General features: G+C 43.0%; 1 protein-coding gene across 4 annotated transcripts in view; it reads left to right on the top strand.

The window, feature by feature from the left end:
• The window catches only part of LOC119181524 (pancreatic triacylglycerol lipase), a 197,124-nt gene extending 182,725 nt beyond the window's left edge, over nt 1–14,399 (top strand). For all 4 annotated transcript variants that reach the window (XM_075882979.1, XM_075882981.1, XM_075882978.1 and 1 more), the window contains one exon: nt 11,735–14,399. In XM_075882979.1, the coding sequence (XP_075739094.1) occupies nt 11,735–11,837 (103 nt within the window). In that variant the 3' untranslated portion in view covers nt 11,838–14,399. The remainder of the gene's footprint in view (nt 1–11,734) is intronic.
• Nucleotides 14,400–18,216: the final 3,817 nt, after the last annotated feature.

Genomic DNA, 18,216 nt, shown 5'->3' with positions numbered 1-18,216 from the left:
TACTTTGGACGCCTGTTCGCACTCCAGGATTGTGTGAAAAGTTTCAGTCACGCTTTCTCGGACCTTACGTTATTTCTGAACGGACATCTCCTGTCAATTGCCTTGTCACTCCCGTCGAGGGTTCCTCGGACCGTCGCTACCATGCCTCCGAGATAGTCCACGTTTCACGTCTTAAACCCTTTGTTCGCCGTACATTTCCCGCCTAAGTCTCGGCCGGGCCGACCGCTCAAGTGCGCGGGGAAAATAAGTGTGAGCATTGTTTATGCGTCCCATCTTTTCTCTGTACATACTCATCATCACTAGTCAAGCTTAGGTTGTGGGGCACATACTCGAGACAATAAAGAAGAGTCCTGAGAGTGCTGGACGCCATCTTACAATACATATATATATATATATATATATATATATATATATATATATATATTTGGTTTTATACCCATCATTACCTCTGTCTCAAATCGCATCTGATAGCCTGCATCAATCCCTGCTCAGATATACTCCTTTTTCGATTTTTGGCTTTTCTTTCTATATAACTTTTTTCTCCCTAAAATTACTTTGTGTTTGAAAAACCATAAGCCTTTTACTTAAGATCCTGCCACCCGGTTCTTAGCCGATCTCCTTTTGTGGGTGTGCGCCAGGGTAACAAAGATCATCATCATCATCATCAATAACATGCAGGGTGTGGAAAAAGATTGATTGCGTAGCTGCATGTTTCACTGCAAATATCGTCAAAAGACGATAGTCTTTTGACGATATTTGACGGCGAAAAAGCGTAGAACGCAAAGCGATGGGATAGAGGGAAGGAAACTAGTTCAGGCCACCTGTGGGTTTCGGGCACGATAGGTGGAAGAAAAACCTGGCTGGGTCTAGCTTACCTGTGCATGGAGAATAACTGCAGAGGAAAAAATCTAGAGAGAGTGAATTGCATAGGCGCTGATATTAGAGAAATTGGTCATGGGGTCGAAATAATTCTTCTAAAGGATAGTAATGCTCACTCACATGTCCTAGACACATATTCAATAGCCGCAATAGCTGAAGGCTAAGTAGAAGAGCAACCACGCGAGTACTCAGATTTTAGTGAGCTGTTACATGTAGCGACGAGGGAGATCGAAAAAAAGTCTCCGCTGTAAAGAAAAGAGAATGCCAAAAGTTTGATGAAACAATAAAATCCGGAAAACGTTTGAGAAGCGACGTGAGACGTCACGGGAGCACAGACCAGCAAAAATGTAGAACGGTGAAGCGGCCACAGGAAGAAATCAACCAAGTATAGAAATTATGATTAGAGAAAAAAATTTATTTTGCTGAAATCGGTCCAGAAAAAAATTAAAGCGGCAAGTGTACGCCGTATGACAGAAATTTTCGAAATTAAGAAGACCGCGCCTATAATATTTTGGAGCCAACTAAAACGCTATAGGTTGCAAGTATGGCATATTGCAACAGCCTATGGTAGATGAAGGAGGAAATAAATTGGGAGGGGCAGATTCGTTTAAAATAGTTGCCTAGAAGACGTTTCGTTTCGTAAAAAGCGTCTCTTTATGGAGGAACGACCGCGGCTGCTTCGCATACTTCTCAGGGTTCACTGAAATACAAAAAGACGCGTACAATTGAGGAAGAAAACTGAGGACTGTCCTCGATTTTCTTCTTCGATGGTACGCGTATTTTTTTGCATTTCAGCAAGCATGTACCAACTCTCCCTACAGAAAGTTTTGTCATATTACTCAGGTTTTATTAACTGGAAGATGTGTGTTTTCTCTATAGTTTCAATTTAGTATTTCGTGCCGCGTCGGTGGTGGGGAGTGGTGAAAATCTTCGTTGCAGTGCCATCGTTGCTCAAAGAAGCTGTCTAGCTGTATTCGTTTGCAGCGATGTGGCCACTTTGCAAGTTTTATGAAATAACTTTAGCAAAAACTGTGCATTCACCGCTGCGCATGAGTGTTGCATCCCATGCCAGTGCATCATATCGAACTGAGTTCACTTGTGTTTGCGAGCGCCTCGTTCCAAATCTTCTGGAACTCTCGCTTATGTTGACATAGTAAAAAATGACTTTTTGTGAATTTGGTTCTCATAAGTACATGCTACAAAACATGATTGATATGTGAGGTTTACCGTTCCAAAACCACCTTATGATTATGAGAGACACCGTAGAGGAGGACTCAAGAAATTTTGACCACCCAGGGTTCTTTAACGCGCACCCAAATCTGAGCACATGGGCCTACATCATTTCCGTCTCCATTGGAAATGCAGCCACCGCAGCCGGGATTTGATCCCGTGACGAGCGGGTCAGCAGCCGAGTATCTTAGCCACTAGACCACCGCGGTGGAGCCATACTACAAAACACAGCGCGAAAACGGTATGAAAAAAAAAAACAGTAGAACGACGAAAACAGAACGACGACTTAAAACTGATTTTTATTTTGGAATACGTACTTGGTTATACCATGGCAGGCAAAAGACACGTGGCTGCAACAACTTCAGAATGTATTTCTGACGTAAGGATCACCACAACACCACTTTGCCTCACAGCATGCATGTTCATCTCGAAGATAAAAAATCAATTTATTTCTAAGAAAGGGTTGTAGGTGCTCCAATAACACGTTTATATGTTTTTTTAAAGATGGACAATTCTTTTCGCTTCAATTATTTGATTTACAACAATTCTGTTGTAGTTACCTGGCTCACCAAGTCGCTGAAATCACTGCAGCCTCCGTTTCCGAAAAGCGCGCGCTTTTCAGACACAGCGAAGTAACAATTGAGACGCTTATTCGCGTGCATCAGTCGCTTTGAGTACGTTTCGTGCGTCATTTGTGTGTGAAAAACGTGGGGCACGTTTCGGTCAGCTTTTTATTCTGCGCGTGACTTTTCAATTTGTTGCTATTGCATTCATTGCTGCGCCTTTGCAGCAACGCTGTCACTTTTTTTAAAACTTACGCTACCAACAATACATAACTCCCCTTTCTATTTTTTGTAAGGTTACATCTGAGACATCAACATAAAATAAACGTTCAGATCTACCACATGAACGGGGGGGGGGGATGCGTGTCTTCTTGTACGCGGGACATAAGTGGACCAAGGCTAGAATTTTTCTGGCTGGATGAGAAGTTGGGATAACTAACACATCTCAAGTGGTATAGGTTCAGTGGTTGGTCCACGTTTATCGTGGTTGTAGCCTTTTGGAGAAGGAGGGACATATCAGTCATGCTTTGAGCTCGTGGCCTTAGGGAAACGTCGTTACGCCAAGCATTCATTCATGTGTACTGTACACAGTGTTGCGCCTTGATTTGGGACCAACTTGAGTGTTTACTGGCTTTTTATGGTGTTTTTGTGCCTCACCTAGACTTATTGGTACTTCTACAACGTACGAAGCAAATGGTTACGACTGTGTTCACGCTCGTGCTGCACTTTCCGTCTGTATCTGACACGTTGCTGATATGACTCAGTGGAGTAGTGCACTTTCAAATTTTCTGATAATATTGGGATAAATTATTTTAATTTCCTCCCTATTACATACTCGCCAGGAAAGCGTTGTCTAATACTTGAGGTGGCATGGTAGTTAACAATCAGAGAAAAATCCTTGACATCGCTGTATGATTTGATCAGCATGGACATAATTATCTACAGTGTTCTCTACACCTTCTCCTTGGACCTGGGATTGAGGAGTGAGGATGCTTCGTGAACGAGCCCCATTGTTACAGAAATGCTTTGAAGGTATTTAGTCAAATTGTGGTCTCAGATCAGCGCAATAGAAATTCGAAAACGTGCAAAATATATATTCTAGAACCATATCAGCATAATAACCGATGATGCTGTTGTAGTTTTCATTCGTTTACCTTCAACATATTTTGAAAAATAGTTAATAATAGGAATCTTTTTGTTGCCTTAACAGTGAAAGAAGGCAATGGCCACTTGTTTTTATGGTCGCACTGGCACTAGTCTGCCGAGCAATGGTTGTTGAGGGTTTCACTTCTGGCTAAATTGGCGTGTGTCACATGTTGAGACAGGTTTGACAATGTCGTTGCTGAGTTAAGGCCAATAAACATTCTGGCTTGCGAATTCATTGCAAGGCGCAATGCCACAATGGTCTTGGTGGAGTTTTTTTTGAACCACAATTAGGATAAATGCTGGATTCACAAGACGCTGCCTACAGAAAATATAACTTCCAGTGATACAGACTTTACATGTTATGTGAATGTATGGTTTCGCCAAAGGGTGAACATAAGGAAGGCGCTTGGGCTATTATTTTGAATGTATTCGTTATTTGTTGCAAGGTTGAAACTCTACTTGTGACTTCTGCGTCTCCTCCTATTTCATAGACGACGCTTTAGATAGGTGACGCTGATTGAGTTTAGGCCATTAGTTTTGCGTTACTGTCCACACTTTCAATCTTGGGTTGAGGATCTGAGCAACTTCACAGTGCATCAGCCCCAAACAACAGTTTTTCTGGTACCTACACGACTTCGACGCTCTAATACCGAAGGGGGAGGATAAACCTTCGAAGTGTGGTACACCAGTCAAATACCTTTGTCATTCCCTTACGTCTCGTAATACCAAGTTTAGTGTAGGTGAAGCTAGCGAAACGGCTGTGAGCGCATCATGAGTGTGGAGTCTAGTCTTGACTCATGACATACTTGTCATGATTTACATGTTAGGGTCTGTCACTTCAGGTCGCCATGCAGTCACACTATACTATACCAGTTTTGCAACATGTCGTGTAAACGAAACCACCACAAAAGCAGCAAGACTATAAATTGTAAATCATGGCATTCATGCCTACAAATCATTATTGTCATGTTATGACTAGCCAATTATGCTGGTCGTACAGTCATGTTATCCCATACCAATTTTGGTATCTATAACATAATTGAAACGGCCAGGAGAGCTAAAAGTCGTAGGTGGTTCGATAGATAGATATATAGATAGATAGATATATAGATAAATAGATAGATAGACAGATAGATAGATAAATAGATAGATAGATAGATAGATAGATAGATAGATAGATAGATAGATAGATAGATAGATAGATAGATTAAAATTCAACCTTCTACACACTCCCTCTGTTCCCTTGAGCAGAGCTCTCTTAGCTGCATCGCGGCTGTTGCTACAGATGTGAGTGGAAGGTTGGTTGCTTGGTTTCCGTCTTGTCGTGTCGTGGCTGTTGCTGCTTGTTCAGGGATTGAGACCAGCGTCTTTCGGTATGTTCAACAACTTGACTTTATGTACAAGAACTTACATACAAATTTACAAGACTCTTCACCGTTGGTGCCGACGCATGTTGCCTCGGCAGAGCCGATAGTGCAGAGCACTGTTTGCTGCGACCAGAACGACCGTGAGAAAAACGGGAGCCAGGTTTTAACCCCTCGGTTGTCCCTCCCAATTCTCCTCACGGCCAACCAAAACAGTTCAGCCCGTTTATTGGACAGACTACACACTAGTTGCTGTCCTTTCTTCTCATTCTCTTCTTCCAGCACTTGACGTCCCGGTGTGAGAGAGAGAAGACGAAAGGACCAGCCTACACAATACGTTCCGCGAACTGGGCGAACCCATGCGATCGTAGCGCCGTTCGGCTGCAGGCCCATGCCGTTACTGCGGCATGACTACGCTGTCCAGCGTGACAGCCGTCCCGCGGACTCTAATCCAGATGGATGGGTGTCGATACACCGGATGTCCTCACATCGCCTGCCGGCACTCCGCGGGCCGGGGACCAACTAGCTGGTTGTTAAAAGCGGCGACCGACGCAGTCTTCTGACCAGAACGGCTGTCCTTACGCCGGGATTATGGTCTCTCGAGAATCGGCTCTTTGGGAAGCGCGCCCTTTTGCGACAAAGAAGACTCACCCCCTGGCCTGCAACGCCAAACCTTACAGATAGATAGATTGATTGATTGATAGATAGATAGATAGACAATTAGATAGATAGATAGATAGATAGATAGATCGTAAAAATTTTCCTGAAAAAAAACAGAAATATTCTGGCAGCTGGCCTGCCAGAAAATTTCTGTTCGCTTCTGTTTTCTGTTTTTATGCTTCCTGTGTTTCTACAATGCTCGTCTGTTCCTGCTAACAAAAAGCTTTTGTTTTTTTCCACTTTATTTTTAATCCCGAAAATTTCGCCAATTTTGCATCATTTTTCAGTTTTTAGTAACAGAAACTTTTTCTGATTTCAGTGATTTTCGCTGTTATGAGTAACGGAAAATGTTTGCGACTTCGCATAAATTTTTGTTGTAACCGGCAAAATTTTGTTACCTCAAATAAACTTTTCTCCTCTGACTAAAAGCAAATTTGTGTAATATTACTACACTTCTGTATTTGAAGTACAGATAACTTTTTTGCTTTCAACAATTATTTGTTTTTGGTACAGGAAGCATCTGGTAATACAATGTTTTGTGTTCTAATATGTAACAAAAAATTTTAGAAATTGTATTTCTCTTTGCATGCAGCAACCCCAGTTTTCTAATATTTCGTAATATTATAGGATATGCAAAATTAAAATGTTTGTGGTGCAAGAACAGAAAATCTCAAATGAAGTATTTTTGCATCTGCGCTTTCCCTATTATATATCGTGTATGTTTTCTCGGAAATTCGTTCATTCAGTACATCATAAAGTGAAATGCAAACATGTTTCTCGAAGTAGACCGTAAAAGTTCAGGCAACTGCGAACGTACGGATCTTGGAGAACGAGAGATTTGTGCCATGTGGGGTGAGGCGTTTGGTTCACGAAAAACAAAAAAAAACTGTCTGTTAGGGCTCTTTGTGCACATTTGTGGCATATTCCCTCACTTGCCCAAGGAACCCAGATGCAGGCGTCAATCAGAGAAACTGAGTGAGTTGGCCGGAACGGTTGGTAAAATTTTGGTCAAAAGTCGTAGTCCTTGAGGGTGCTAATCAATGAAGCCACTTTCGGGTTCAGGTTGTGTTCTTTGTCACGTGTCTGCTCAATATTTGTGCCCCTTCCGGGATTGATAGTGGCAATTGACCTAAAAAGAAGAGGCTTGTGCTTAGCAGTGCAGATTTACCAAAGTATTGTTAGATACGGTGTACCTACAAAGGCACCCTCTTGCTCTTCATTAAGAATATACCTTTCAGCATGCATGACTCTTTTTTTTAATTACCTTCACTTCAAATAAGATGTCGCCTCATCGGTGTAAAATTAAGCTCCTAACCTTTTTAGCACTGAAGGGTAAATTTGAAGCTTCTAATGTCTATGCACTGATAGTCAGTATATTCGCGTTTCTCGCAAGCAGTATACCTTAAAAAAGGATGCATATCATTAAACAGATCGTGGTTCAATGCTAGTAAGTTTGTTCTAAATGCTTTGTTTTCCTTTCAACCAAATGAAGCCATCTCAATACAGGAAGGCATTTTAAGTGACTAATGTAACAAATTAAAAAACGTGTTATTGGAAACCTAGAGTTATTGGCCAAAGTACTGTGTGAATGATTCAGCTTCATTCTCACATATGAGTGAACTCCATCGTGAGACTTGTCTGTTTTGGGTAGGCAATTTTGAATGCGTAGTGTGCCAGGAATAACGCTTTGAACGCCTCTCTCGGACTCGATTCATGCATTAGAGGAACGTTGTCTCTGCAAACGATGAAGGACTTTGCTGTTAGGAAACTTCCACCTTCTAGTTGAGAAATTGGGTTTAAAACTTACATTTAGATGGAGGAAATAGCGTACCTTTAGCAGAAATGAAAGGCCAACGTGGCATTTTTTCAAGGTCATCATCACAAGTGGATACTTTCAATAAAAAAACGAGTACTGATCGAATGATTCTTTTGTAGCCTGTAAAAACTAGGAAAGCAAAAATACATTTGTCCTGAAATTCTGTCTAAAAGGTTTACCCTGTCAGCTCCTAAAGTGTTCAGGCGAAGTATACGTGCATTGGCAAAGTATGAACTGCTTCTTCAAAAGTTGGACCCATGACAAAATGTAACCAATTACAATTATTTTTGAAATCATCACATTTTCCAATTAATCTATTGAATAATTAACAAAAATGCTGAAACACAAAGGAATACTTCTACGCCGATTCTCCACCTGCTTCTTTGCCATTGCACAGGCACAGTAAATATAAGCAGCCAGTATGGCTATCTAACAGGCTCTTTCGAAGCTCTTCAATCTCTCCTTGTAAACACTAGCAGTTCATATTTTTTTTCAGTTGTGTTCTGCTTTTTAAAACAGAAGCATTAACAATGAAGCTTTATATTTGCGCTGTAAGAATGAGCCCGTTTAATGTGCGCCCACATCTGGTAGAGCATTATTCTGAGCATACGCTTGCTAAAATGTGGCTTGGACTTTGATTTTAGCAGTTAAAGGTACTTTGCGCGAAACACAAGGACTCGGTGGAGCATTACCTGTTATACCTTCTGGGTGAGGCATGTAACTTGCTGCGTACAAAAAGTTGAGTTCTGAGTTTCAACAAGCAAGAAATTAATTTAGCATGCGCAAACCCAGTAAATGTGTAATGGATAACACATATTGACATGCTATTCATTATGTACGTTTCTCAAAAATAAAATAATTTGTTGATATTCGTCCTTCATTGCAGCTCAGACAACTGTAGATTGTCTGGGCAGTTCATTACAAAACTAGGAGTATTTACCTATTCCGTTTACATTACTTATGACTCCTTGGAATGTGCAATGAGAATTATTATAATTGTACGACTTCTGTTGTTTTCGTTTTGCACACGCTTTTTAGTGTGCTATTGCGGGATTTAGTCTCATCTCAAAGTACAGTACTCACGGATTCAAGTGTGACATCATATTTTTAGGTAAAACGACTTGTATGTGCGATTGCTCGAAATAACGACCTCATGTCGCAATGAATGCGGTATCTAAAGACAATTTTGGCTCTAATCTACGTGTACGAGTAGAAATTACGCCAACATGGCCTGAGCAGAAGACGGTGAAAACAAAATAATGTTCGTTATTTACCGCTAAGTTTCCCCCTTTCAATCCGTGGTACTGCACATTACTTGAGAGACTGAAAAACTACATATTAAAAATTGGTTCTGCTTATTTTCCTCAGTTAATTGGTAGAACAAGCCCTTGTCTTTATTGAAAATGGCAATAAGTAGAAAAGGAGCTACCTCATATTCAGCAGCTGCAGATTTCGTATGAACCTTGGCCCTTTATATCTCTTGTAGACAGCTCTTCGCACGCTGGCTTTTCACTATGGTATGGCCATACCGGTATGTTTGTTTTCCAACAGTCTCGATACATCTGTCGAATGTCCATGCCACATCGAATACAAGCGGTGTGTTCACATGTGAATACACAGGGTGTGCAACAAACAAGAATGGTCAGTTCCACTTCACTATCAAGATGCCACAGGACGCGTTGATAGGGGCTCACTGCTATGCATAGGTCTGAGGCAGGAGTTCAGCTCATGGTGGTGGCGCAGCTTATGGCTCATGGCACCACAAGCGCTTTTGGTGACGCCAGGCGGTACTCTGCTTGGATTTGACTCTTTTCGCTCTCTTGCGTTTCTATCGTTTCTTCATCTGATTGTTCAGGCTGTGAGGCAACGCAACCATACGAGTCTGTGTTCATGGTTCGACGTCTATCAGTTGCATAGTCTTCGTCATAGGAGACTCATTGTTTAGCATGCTGTATGCTCTGTCTTCTTTTAATATTTATGCAGTTTTCAATCTTCCATAGCAGTGTTTACACACCACTGCCAATCACACTACCATTCAAGCTGTCTTGAAAGGTGTTTGGGTACTGATTCACTATTTCTCCTGCAATTGCTCTCAGTCATGTGCGCCCTGGCTTCTAACTAAACGTTAGCACTTCATTGCTTAGTGACCGCATCACTTCACAGAGGACACGCTTCTCTGGGCTCTTGCCTTCCTTGCAAGCCTTTATCAGTGAAGGTGAGAATGATTTTCTCGGAACCGTGAAAGTTGGGGGGGGGGGGGGGGGTTACCGGCTTTCGAGGGTCGCCGTGTTTAATATATGATATGTTCAATCTATCGAAGCCAAACACATCAGTGTGATTTTACAACTGTACGACATACACAACAATTACAGTGGTCCAATATATGCGGATTCCACTGAATGATTTCGCTGAATACTGTTCATGCAGATGAGGATACCCAATGAATGCGCTAGTGTGGAACGAGTCGAGGCATTCCTTTTAAGACACAATGCATAGCGTCACTTTTTAAAATGCTTATATTTTCGAACAAAATTTCGAATGATACTATTCAAGAGATTAGCGTTGCGGTGTTAAGGGTCCTTTATAATCTTACTCAACATCGACGTGCGCGCATGTTCGGTGCGCAGCCGCGACTATCGCGTCCGTCGGCGCGACCTGCTGCATTCCGCGCTGGCGACAGCGGCGACTTCACCCAGAAACGCTGACGCCGTCGCGTTTGCGTCTCTTCAGTCTCCCTGACGAGGGGCCCCAGGCGTGCTCGAATGCGCGTGCGTAAAGGCAATGAGAGCGGCCGGCGCAGCGCGGGACGAACTTCGTGTCGCCAACTCCCGGTGACGTTGGCTGAAGCGAATGCAGGCCCTTACAACGAGTCGAATACGCCGGCAAAGAAAAAAAATTAAAAAAAGACTACGCTTCATAGGCGGCTAAGGGCATGCGCGTTGGACACAAATGGGGCTCCTACAATACCACAAGGCGCAAGCACCATCTTTGAATGCAACGTTAGCGGTGCACGAGCATCGGCGCACCTCAACTGGTTTTTTACAGATGAGAGAACGGTCGAAAATTGCAATGTGACGCATTCTCACGTACTGAATGCCTCAACTGAGCTCACACGATAGTAAGCATATGCTCTACGCAGATCGTGTGACCCACTCGCCTCATTTAAAATGACAATACTGCTCTGAATACACATCCTGCAAGTATTTACACCACCTGCCACACGGCAAAGCGCAGCCCTACAGCTAAATACGATGCACTCTATAGCAACCAACGTTTCTATAAAACATTTGTTCTCGAAGCATTGGTAGCTGTGTATGGCTACGCGAACCACCATCATTGAACGCTAAAGCAACAACGTTATCACGTAATAGCACTTCAAGTATACAGAATATAGTTGTGTAATTACGTAAACCTATAAAGAAACTCTCACTCACCTGATAAGGAAAGTGTATCACAGCGCAGCAGTTTAATGGCACCAGGCCTCCAACGAGGAGACAACAAAGCGCGTCAGTTGGGCCCATCCGCAAACAAGAAACATTGCTAAAAGAGGAAGCGCGCACTGAAGCGCCCCAAAAGCAAGGACCGCAGCACCTACTAATACGCACTTCACTTAGAACAAAATTGTTTGCTACCGTTGACTTGCTCCCTTAGATATAAATAACTCAATGCTTGGTGAAATATATTTTTATAGTTGTCTTTCAAGTGATAAAATTCACGTGATCGATTGTCTGTAGAATGCCAGCATCACAAACCGAAATTTCCTGTTCTTTTCAAAAATGTATTTCTCTTAACAACAAAAAACAGAACTTTTCTGTGTGACCACAGACTTTTTCTGTGAAAAGTTTGTACTTTTCAATATAATTTTTACAGCGTAGATGCGCTCAATGTCGCCGAAGTTCGCTAATAAAGGCTTCGAATTTCAAAACCGAGTGAACGCAGGATCACACGCTTGACCATGAGTAGACCTATGGTGCAGCCAAACTAATTGAGGTATACGTATACCTTCATTAGCCTTGAGTTTGTGAAAAGAGTAGAGTTGTTACTCCGGTAGAACCTGTATTCATTCACTCTCGCAGGGAACAGATCGAAGGCTCCAAGCTGTTCTGCCCCCTCGGAAGTACGGTGCCACGTCAGAAGTCTTCCGTGCTGACGCTCACCGCATGCACAGGCACCGCTTGATTGGGACGCCAGCCAGGAGGCTTCAAAAGAATGCTTTTGTCATCGGCGTGTTGAACTGGATGGTGTTGCATGCAGCGAGTTTTCGCGAGGAGTAGCCAATCGCTTGTCATGTTTTCTCAGTCACATAATGTTGATGAACTTCGAATGCGCAGTGTTTATTGATGAACCACTAGGGTTCGAATAAGTGGGGTCTCAGCGGGTCCGTGTTATTTCGCAACACTACCAATACCTCATACTGAAAAAGAGACTGCAGCTGCTTTCTATATAGGCAGAAAATTATCAGGTTTCACTTGCCAAAGCGCAGACATATCTTTAGGCTGGACAGATAGGAGGATTTGTGATCAATTTTGGCCCCTGATGAAATTGGGTGCCTGGGTCACTCATTCGTCGCATGGGCTGAACGTGAGCAAGTACATTTATGTTTTTTCATTTTAACGCATCCAAGTGTGGTCGCCATGGCCTGCCATCGAAAGTATGTCTCTACGTCTCATAAATTGAAAAGCAAATCCTTTAGCCGCCAAGTATAGCAAATGATCAAAGAAGTGCTACAAAGGCTACGACGGCGTGCCAAAAGAAGATATTACATGTATTGGTACGAGGGTAATAAAAAAAGGAAGATTGTTTTGCTACAATTTAAAAACTTACACGACATGGAAAACATTTATTTGCACAGGGTGATTTTTTGACTCTGCAGCAAGGTGGTGAAGTGTATGTTCTGGCTCGGAAGTCGTCCTCTTAACGAGCAACTCTTAAGACACGTTCCAAGGAAACTGTAGCTCCCGCCCCGCCACGGTGGTCTAGTGGCTAAAGTACTCGGCTGCTGACCCGCAGGTCGCGGGATCAAATCCCGGCTGTGGCGGCTGCATTTCCGATGGAGGCGGGAATGTTGTAGGCCCGTGTACTCAGATTTGGGTGCACGTTAAAGAACCCCAGATGGTCAAAATTTCCGGAGCCCTCCACTACGGCGTCTCTCCTAATCAAACAGTGGTTCCGGGATGTTAAACCCCACAAATCAATCAATCAACTGTAGCTCCCGCCAATGGACCATTTGCACAAATCAACAAGCTGGCTTTCCTGCAAGATTGCCCTCCAAGCAAAAGGTCTTGTTCCTAGACAGCCTTTCTCATTCATTGCGTTTTCGCCTTCCCCTACATCCTTCTTTACGAATGACAGGTGTCTCACCCGCCGTGCGATTTGAAAGTTCCTTCGAGGTGGGACAACCACACAGTAATTGTTGGGGGAAAAAGTCGTTTTATCGCACTCACGTGCCTTTACTGAAATAGGAGTGGGAAACGCACAGCAAGCAAGAAAAGCAGCCTGAGCATGAGAGTTTTTTTTCCCTTCTTGTTGGAAAACAACCTTGCAGAAAAGCCGCCTAGCAGATTTCTTTAAATCGTCAATTGAGAAATGTGAGATGTCATGCGACTTTCGCATGCCATCTTCTTAAACTCATGGTTTGTTTTGCCTACTTTATAGACCTACAATGATGATTGAAGGAAAGGTTAGAAAACGGTGCCGACAACTCTTATGTGGCTGCAAAATTTGCATGATGAACACTGTGAAGGAGCAGGCTCAGCGTCATGACCAATAAAACTTCGACGAATGGGCCGACAATTGCGAATAGATTGACGACTGAGAGTTTGTGGTATGTCAGCTGAAAACTCGGAATTCACAATGTTTGTGCAAGCTAGGTACATAAAACGCTTACCAACCAACTTAAACTTACCGAAAAATCCCAGATGAAAAACTTTAATGTAGAAAAGGGACAAAGAAACTATAGCAGCGGTAAGAAAAGCACCTACAAATTTTTTTTGGCAATTGTGCCGAGAAGTGAACTAAGGTTGTATTGAACTAAACATGCAAAAAAAGAATTTTCTGATGGATATTTATTTTTCAGGAACCGAACAGCCCTTAGTTTTTGAATGACCCTCGTAACTGTAGATATTTATGCTGAGGCCTAGTGTTCACTCTCGTAGATTCATCTCACGCTGACTGGCACCCCTGAGCTAAGTAAATGCGCCCTTCTGTCCTTCCTCAAAGCAGTGGCGTAGACAGTGGGTGGAACACCGGCTGATGCCCCCCCCCCCCATCTCCCGCCCCCAGAAATTTTTTTGCACCACTGCATACACAGCGAAAAACGAAGACTTAAGAGAAGCGACTTCAGTGAGCGAACTAATTGGGCGGCCTAAGTTCGCAACACTTGCATGGCCTGCTCGTCGGTGTAAGGAGGAAGAGACGTGCCATCTTGACGTTGTTGGCGCCTGCGTACTGCGCCATCGCACCGTAATCAAGAAGATGCGCTGTTCCCGCACTTATTAATATTGAAAAGGGAGGGACAGAGCCGAAGCAGACACTTTTTCGCTGAGGCGACCAGTTGTTAATACTTACTACAGGTTGCTTCATGACCAAGAAACTTTTCTCTTATAGGCTGGTACAGAAATGCCAATAAAGTCCGAGAATTTCTCTGTGGTGATATTTGTTTGCCTTGCACTACGCGAGCTTGAATGTATGCGTGAGATTGTTCCTGTGAGAATCAATAAACTATATTTATCGAAACCTAAATTTTTGAACTTGCCTGGGTTTTTTCTTGTGGCTTTCTTGCAGAAGACGAGAGAGAATGACGTGGGGTAGAGCTGGTGATTTCATTTTCTCTATTTCCCAGAACTCTTTGAGTGCACTGTGATTGTTACTTCATTTGAAGAATTCGTGAACTGCGTAGCGTCGGGAGAAGAAAGGCATTCCATGTGTGTACATACAACAAGTGTCAGGCACTCTTTGTTATCTTCAGTGGTTACGGTAAGTACAAAATATTTCTGGCGCGAGCATCTACGGTGCTCCACGCGGCAATGCCAAACGATACCCTGCCTCTGGCACAAAGCCGTCATGAAAAAAACAAAGACGTGGTTGCCTTTTTGTGAGACGACGCGCTAGTGAATGCCAAGTTTTGAGTGAAAAAACAACGTGGGCTGGTTGCAAAGTAGTTCCATACGACGGCAAAATAGACCTTTTTCAAGCACACGAGCACCACCAAAGGGCGCGCAAGCGCTTTTGGGAAAAGTGTGGACGCCGATGTGACGTAGATACGGGCCTCACGCTTTAACTTTTCCTTTGCGCCGTTCTACGCTTCTAAAACCTAGTGGACCTAGCAAGCTAGTAATAAATTTCTGCATGATTCACTCACAGACTTCAGTATTGAGCTGCGACGACCTACACTGCGAAAAATTGCGCATATTTATGGACAGAAAAGCGGACATAGTGTCGAGGGAATAAACACGCTGCACCCCTTGACCAACATCAAGGGTACAGCACACGTTTAAAAATCACAAACTTCACCACTTCGCGAATATAATGGATACAGCACGCATTTACCAATGATGTTTCACCGAATAGTGCAATAAAGAAGTGTCTCCTCCGTCAACAAAAAAATAGACGAAAGTTATCATATGCAGTACGGATGACCTCCAGAAGTTTATACTAATATGGCCGCAGCATACCATCATTGCATCCATCGCCGCGACGTGTTCTGCATGCACCGCTTTTATTCTACGAAACTGTATTTGTTCCCAAATGGCGGTTTAGTCGGGCATCGCGGAAAGAGCAACCATTCGACCGCGGCGGGCGCACCACGATGCTCGCTCATCCGTCGGCAGTCCCTACTCTAGTCATCCCGAATACCCTCCTCAAAGGCTAGGACGCACAAACGGAAGGGGACCCGACTGGCGCTGCTTTTTTATCTGGTCTGCATCTTGCAAGTGAGTGCCTCACTTCTCATTTACTCGCCGTTTGGGTTACAGCTCGTACCACTAACGATCTGTGTTATGTAGTACCTACGCAATATCGCAGATTTGACAGCTTCGAGTAAAGTCGCGGCCATAAACTCTGTGCTCCTTTGTCGATGTCGTTTTTGCGTGGCTTGTATTATGCATGCTTTTTCTGAGACGGAGTGCGTGCTGAGAGCAGAAAATACAGCATTTGCGTAAATTGCAGATAGACTGTTTTGGTCGCGTTTACATTTCGGGCGTGACATTTTCATTGCGCTCTGATTACTTGTCCACAGCCGACAGTGTTCGGGCTTGTCAGTACCATCGTGCAGCCGTGTAATGTGTGCGCCTCCCTTTATGCTGGCGGCATTAGGTGAGCCCATGGAGGGTGAGCCTCTGTTTAGGATGCCGGTACGCCACTGCGCGGTAAGACGAGACAATATCTGCCGTGAAATCTTGGCGCACTACAGCCCACCGGCGTCTTCTCCCCGTCGGCCCAAAGTTAATCTCCTCCGCGTTGTCTAAAAAAAGGTGACTGGCGGCAGGTACCACCGAGGTGTGAACAGCCAGAGACAGCTTTTAACTCAAGAAATATTTTATTTATTTATTTATTTACAAATACTGCTGTCTCGGTTCCGAGACATAGCAGGAGTGGGTACATGTTTTAGTACAAAGAAAGTACAACAAAAGAAACGCTAAGATTATACAAACAAGATGAAAAAATGATAAACTTACATAGCTTGAACAAAAAACTCTTATCAGGTGCAAGTACAGATGTAGATAGGAACTCGGAAAAAGAACAACCACTAAGACAATGCAAAAACAGCTGAAAACTATATGGAATTACGTAGTTTCTCAACGAACTCTTCATGAGTCAATGCGCGAAACGAACCATCCAAATTGTTCCAGATTTCAACAGTGTATGGAAAAAATGAATACTTAAAACAGTCAATATGTGCCCTGAAAGGAATAATGTTTAGTCTGTGGGTTTGTCTAGTGACACGTGTATTAGCGGGTACAAAAGAGAACGGTGCTTGAATACCGAAAGGCGTGTGGACGATCTTGTGCAGCAAAATTACGCGTTCGTGTTCGCGCCTATGCTCCAAAGGCTGCAATGATAACATGTGCGCATGCGATGAAGGTGAGAAGCTGCGATCGTAGCGACCGAAGATGAATCTGATAGCTTTTTTCTGGATTGATTCTAGCTGAGTTATGTCACACGTGAGGTGAGGAGACCACACAGTTGAGGCGTATTCGAGTATCGGACGGACAAGTGATTTGTAGGCAGCCAGTTTACATTCTAACGTTGCATTTTTTAAAGTTCGCTTCATGTAGCCAAGTTTTCGAAGCGCTTTAGCAGAGATATGGTTGATATGGGCATGCCATTTTAGGTTATGTGAAAAAATGACACCCAGATATTTGAACTCACTAACTTGGGACAAGTAACTACCATTAGTATTGTAAGAGTAATTCAGCGGCTTCTTTTTGTTTCCGAAAGTCATGGCGACTGTCTTGGTAAAATTGATTTTCATTTGCCACATATTACTCCATTGGCAGAACTTTGAAAATACCTTTTTTAATTCTTCTTGATCACTAGCGTCAGAAACAATGCGGTACAAGACACAGTCATCTGCATATAGGCGCAATTTAACGTTGGTGTTATTAATAACACTTACTACATCATTAATGAAAATGACAAATAACAGAGGTCCCAGAACTGAACCCTGAGGGACTCCAGATGTGACTGTTACCGATGAAGAATGCGTGCGATTAAAAGTAACAAATTGAGATCTTAAGTGTAAATAGTCAGTGATCCAGTCTATTAATTTGGACCCTTTTAATATTGCTCGAACTTTACATAGAAGCTTTTCATGAGAGACCATGTCAAAAGCTTTCGAGTAATCTATGAAAATGGCGTCTAGCTGATCGTGACTATTGAGTGCAGAAGCTATGTCGTGAGTAAACTCAATGAGTTGCGTGACGGTGGAGAAACCAGAGCGAAAGCCGTGCTGGCTTTGTGAGAGGAGGCTGTGGAAAGTTAAATACTGTACAATATGTTTATGAATAATGTGTTCAAGAAGCTTACAGCAAGTCGAAATAAGAGATATTGGTCTATAATTTTGTATAAGCTGCTTATCACCAGATTTATATACTGGAACGACGCTGGCAATTTTCCAAGCTCTGGGAACAATTGAGGTTTCCAGAGATTTATTGAAGATCACTGTAAGATAATGGGCATTCCATTCTGAGTATCTCTTCAAGAACATGTTCGGTATGGCATCAGGTCCTGCGCTTTTAGTCGTATCAATTTTTAGCAACAGGTTATGAACCCCAGCGTGAGTTACCTCGAGATTCGGCAACGCGTGTTCTGAGCTATGTATAAAAGGAGGACGAGAACCATCATCTTGGCTGAAAACAGAGTGAAAGTATCTGTTGAAGCCTTCTGAAATAGTGGCAGGATCAGTGCAAGTTTGATCGTTGATAATGAATGCTGTAGAGTCATGAGAAGAGGGAAGTATTGATTTCCAAAATTTTGATGGGTTTTCTTTCATGTATGTTGTTAACGTCGTGTTGTAATAAAACTTTTTCGCTTCTGTCATTTTCGTTCTTAGCTCAGA

The sequence above is a fragment of the Rhipicephalus microplus genome, unplaced genomic scaffold (assembly GCF_043290135.1).
Source record: "Rhipicephalus microplus isolate Deutch F79 unplaced genomic scaffold, USDA_Rmic scaffold_14, whole genome shotgun sequence".
Lineage (NCBI taxonomy): Eukaryota > Metazoa > Arthropoda > Arachnida > Ixodida > Ixodidae > Rhipicephalus > Rhipicephalus microplus.
The sequence above is the reverse complement of the archived record's forward strand: the minus strand, read 5'-3'. Positions and strand labels throughout refer to the sequence as shown.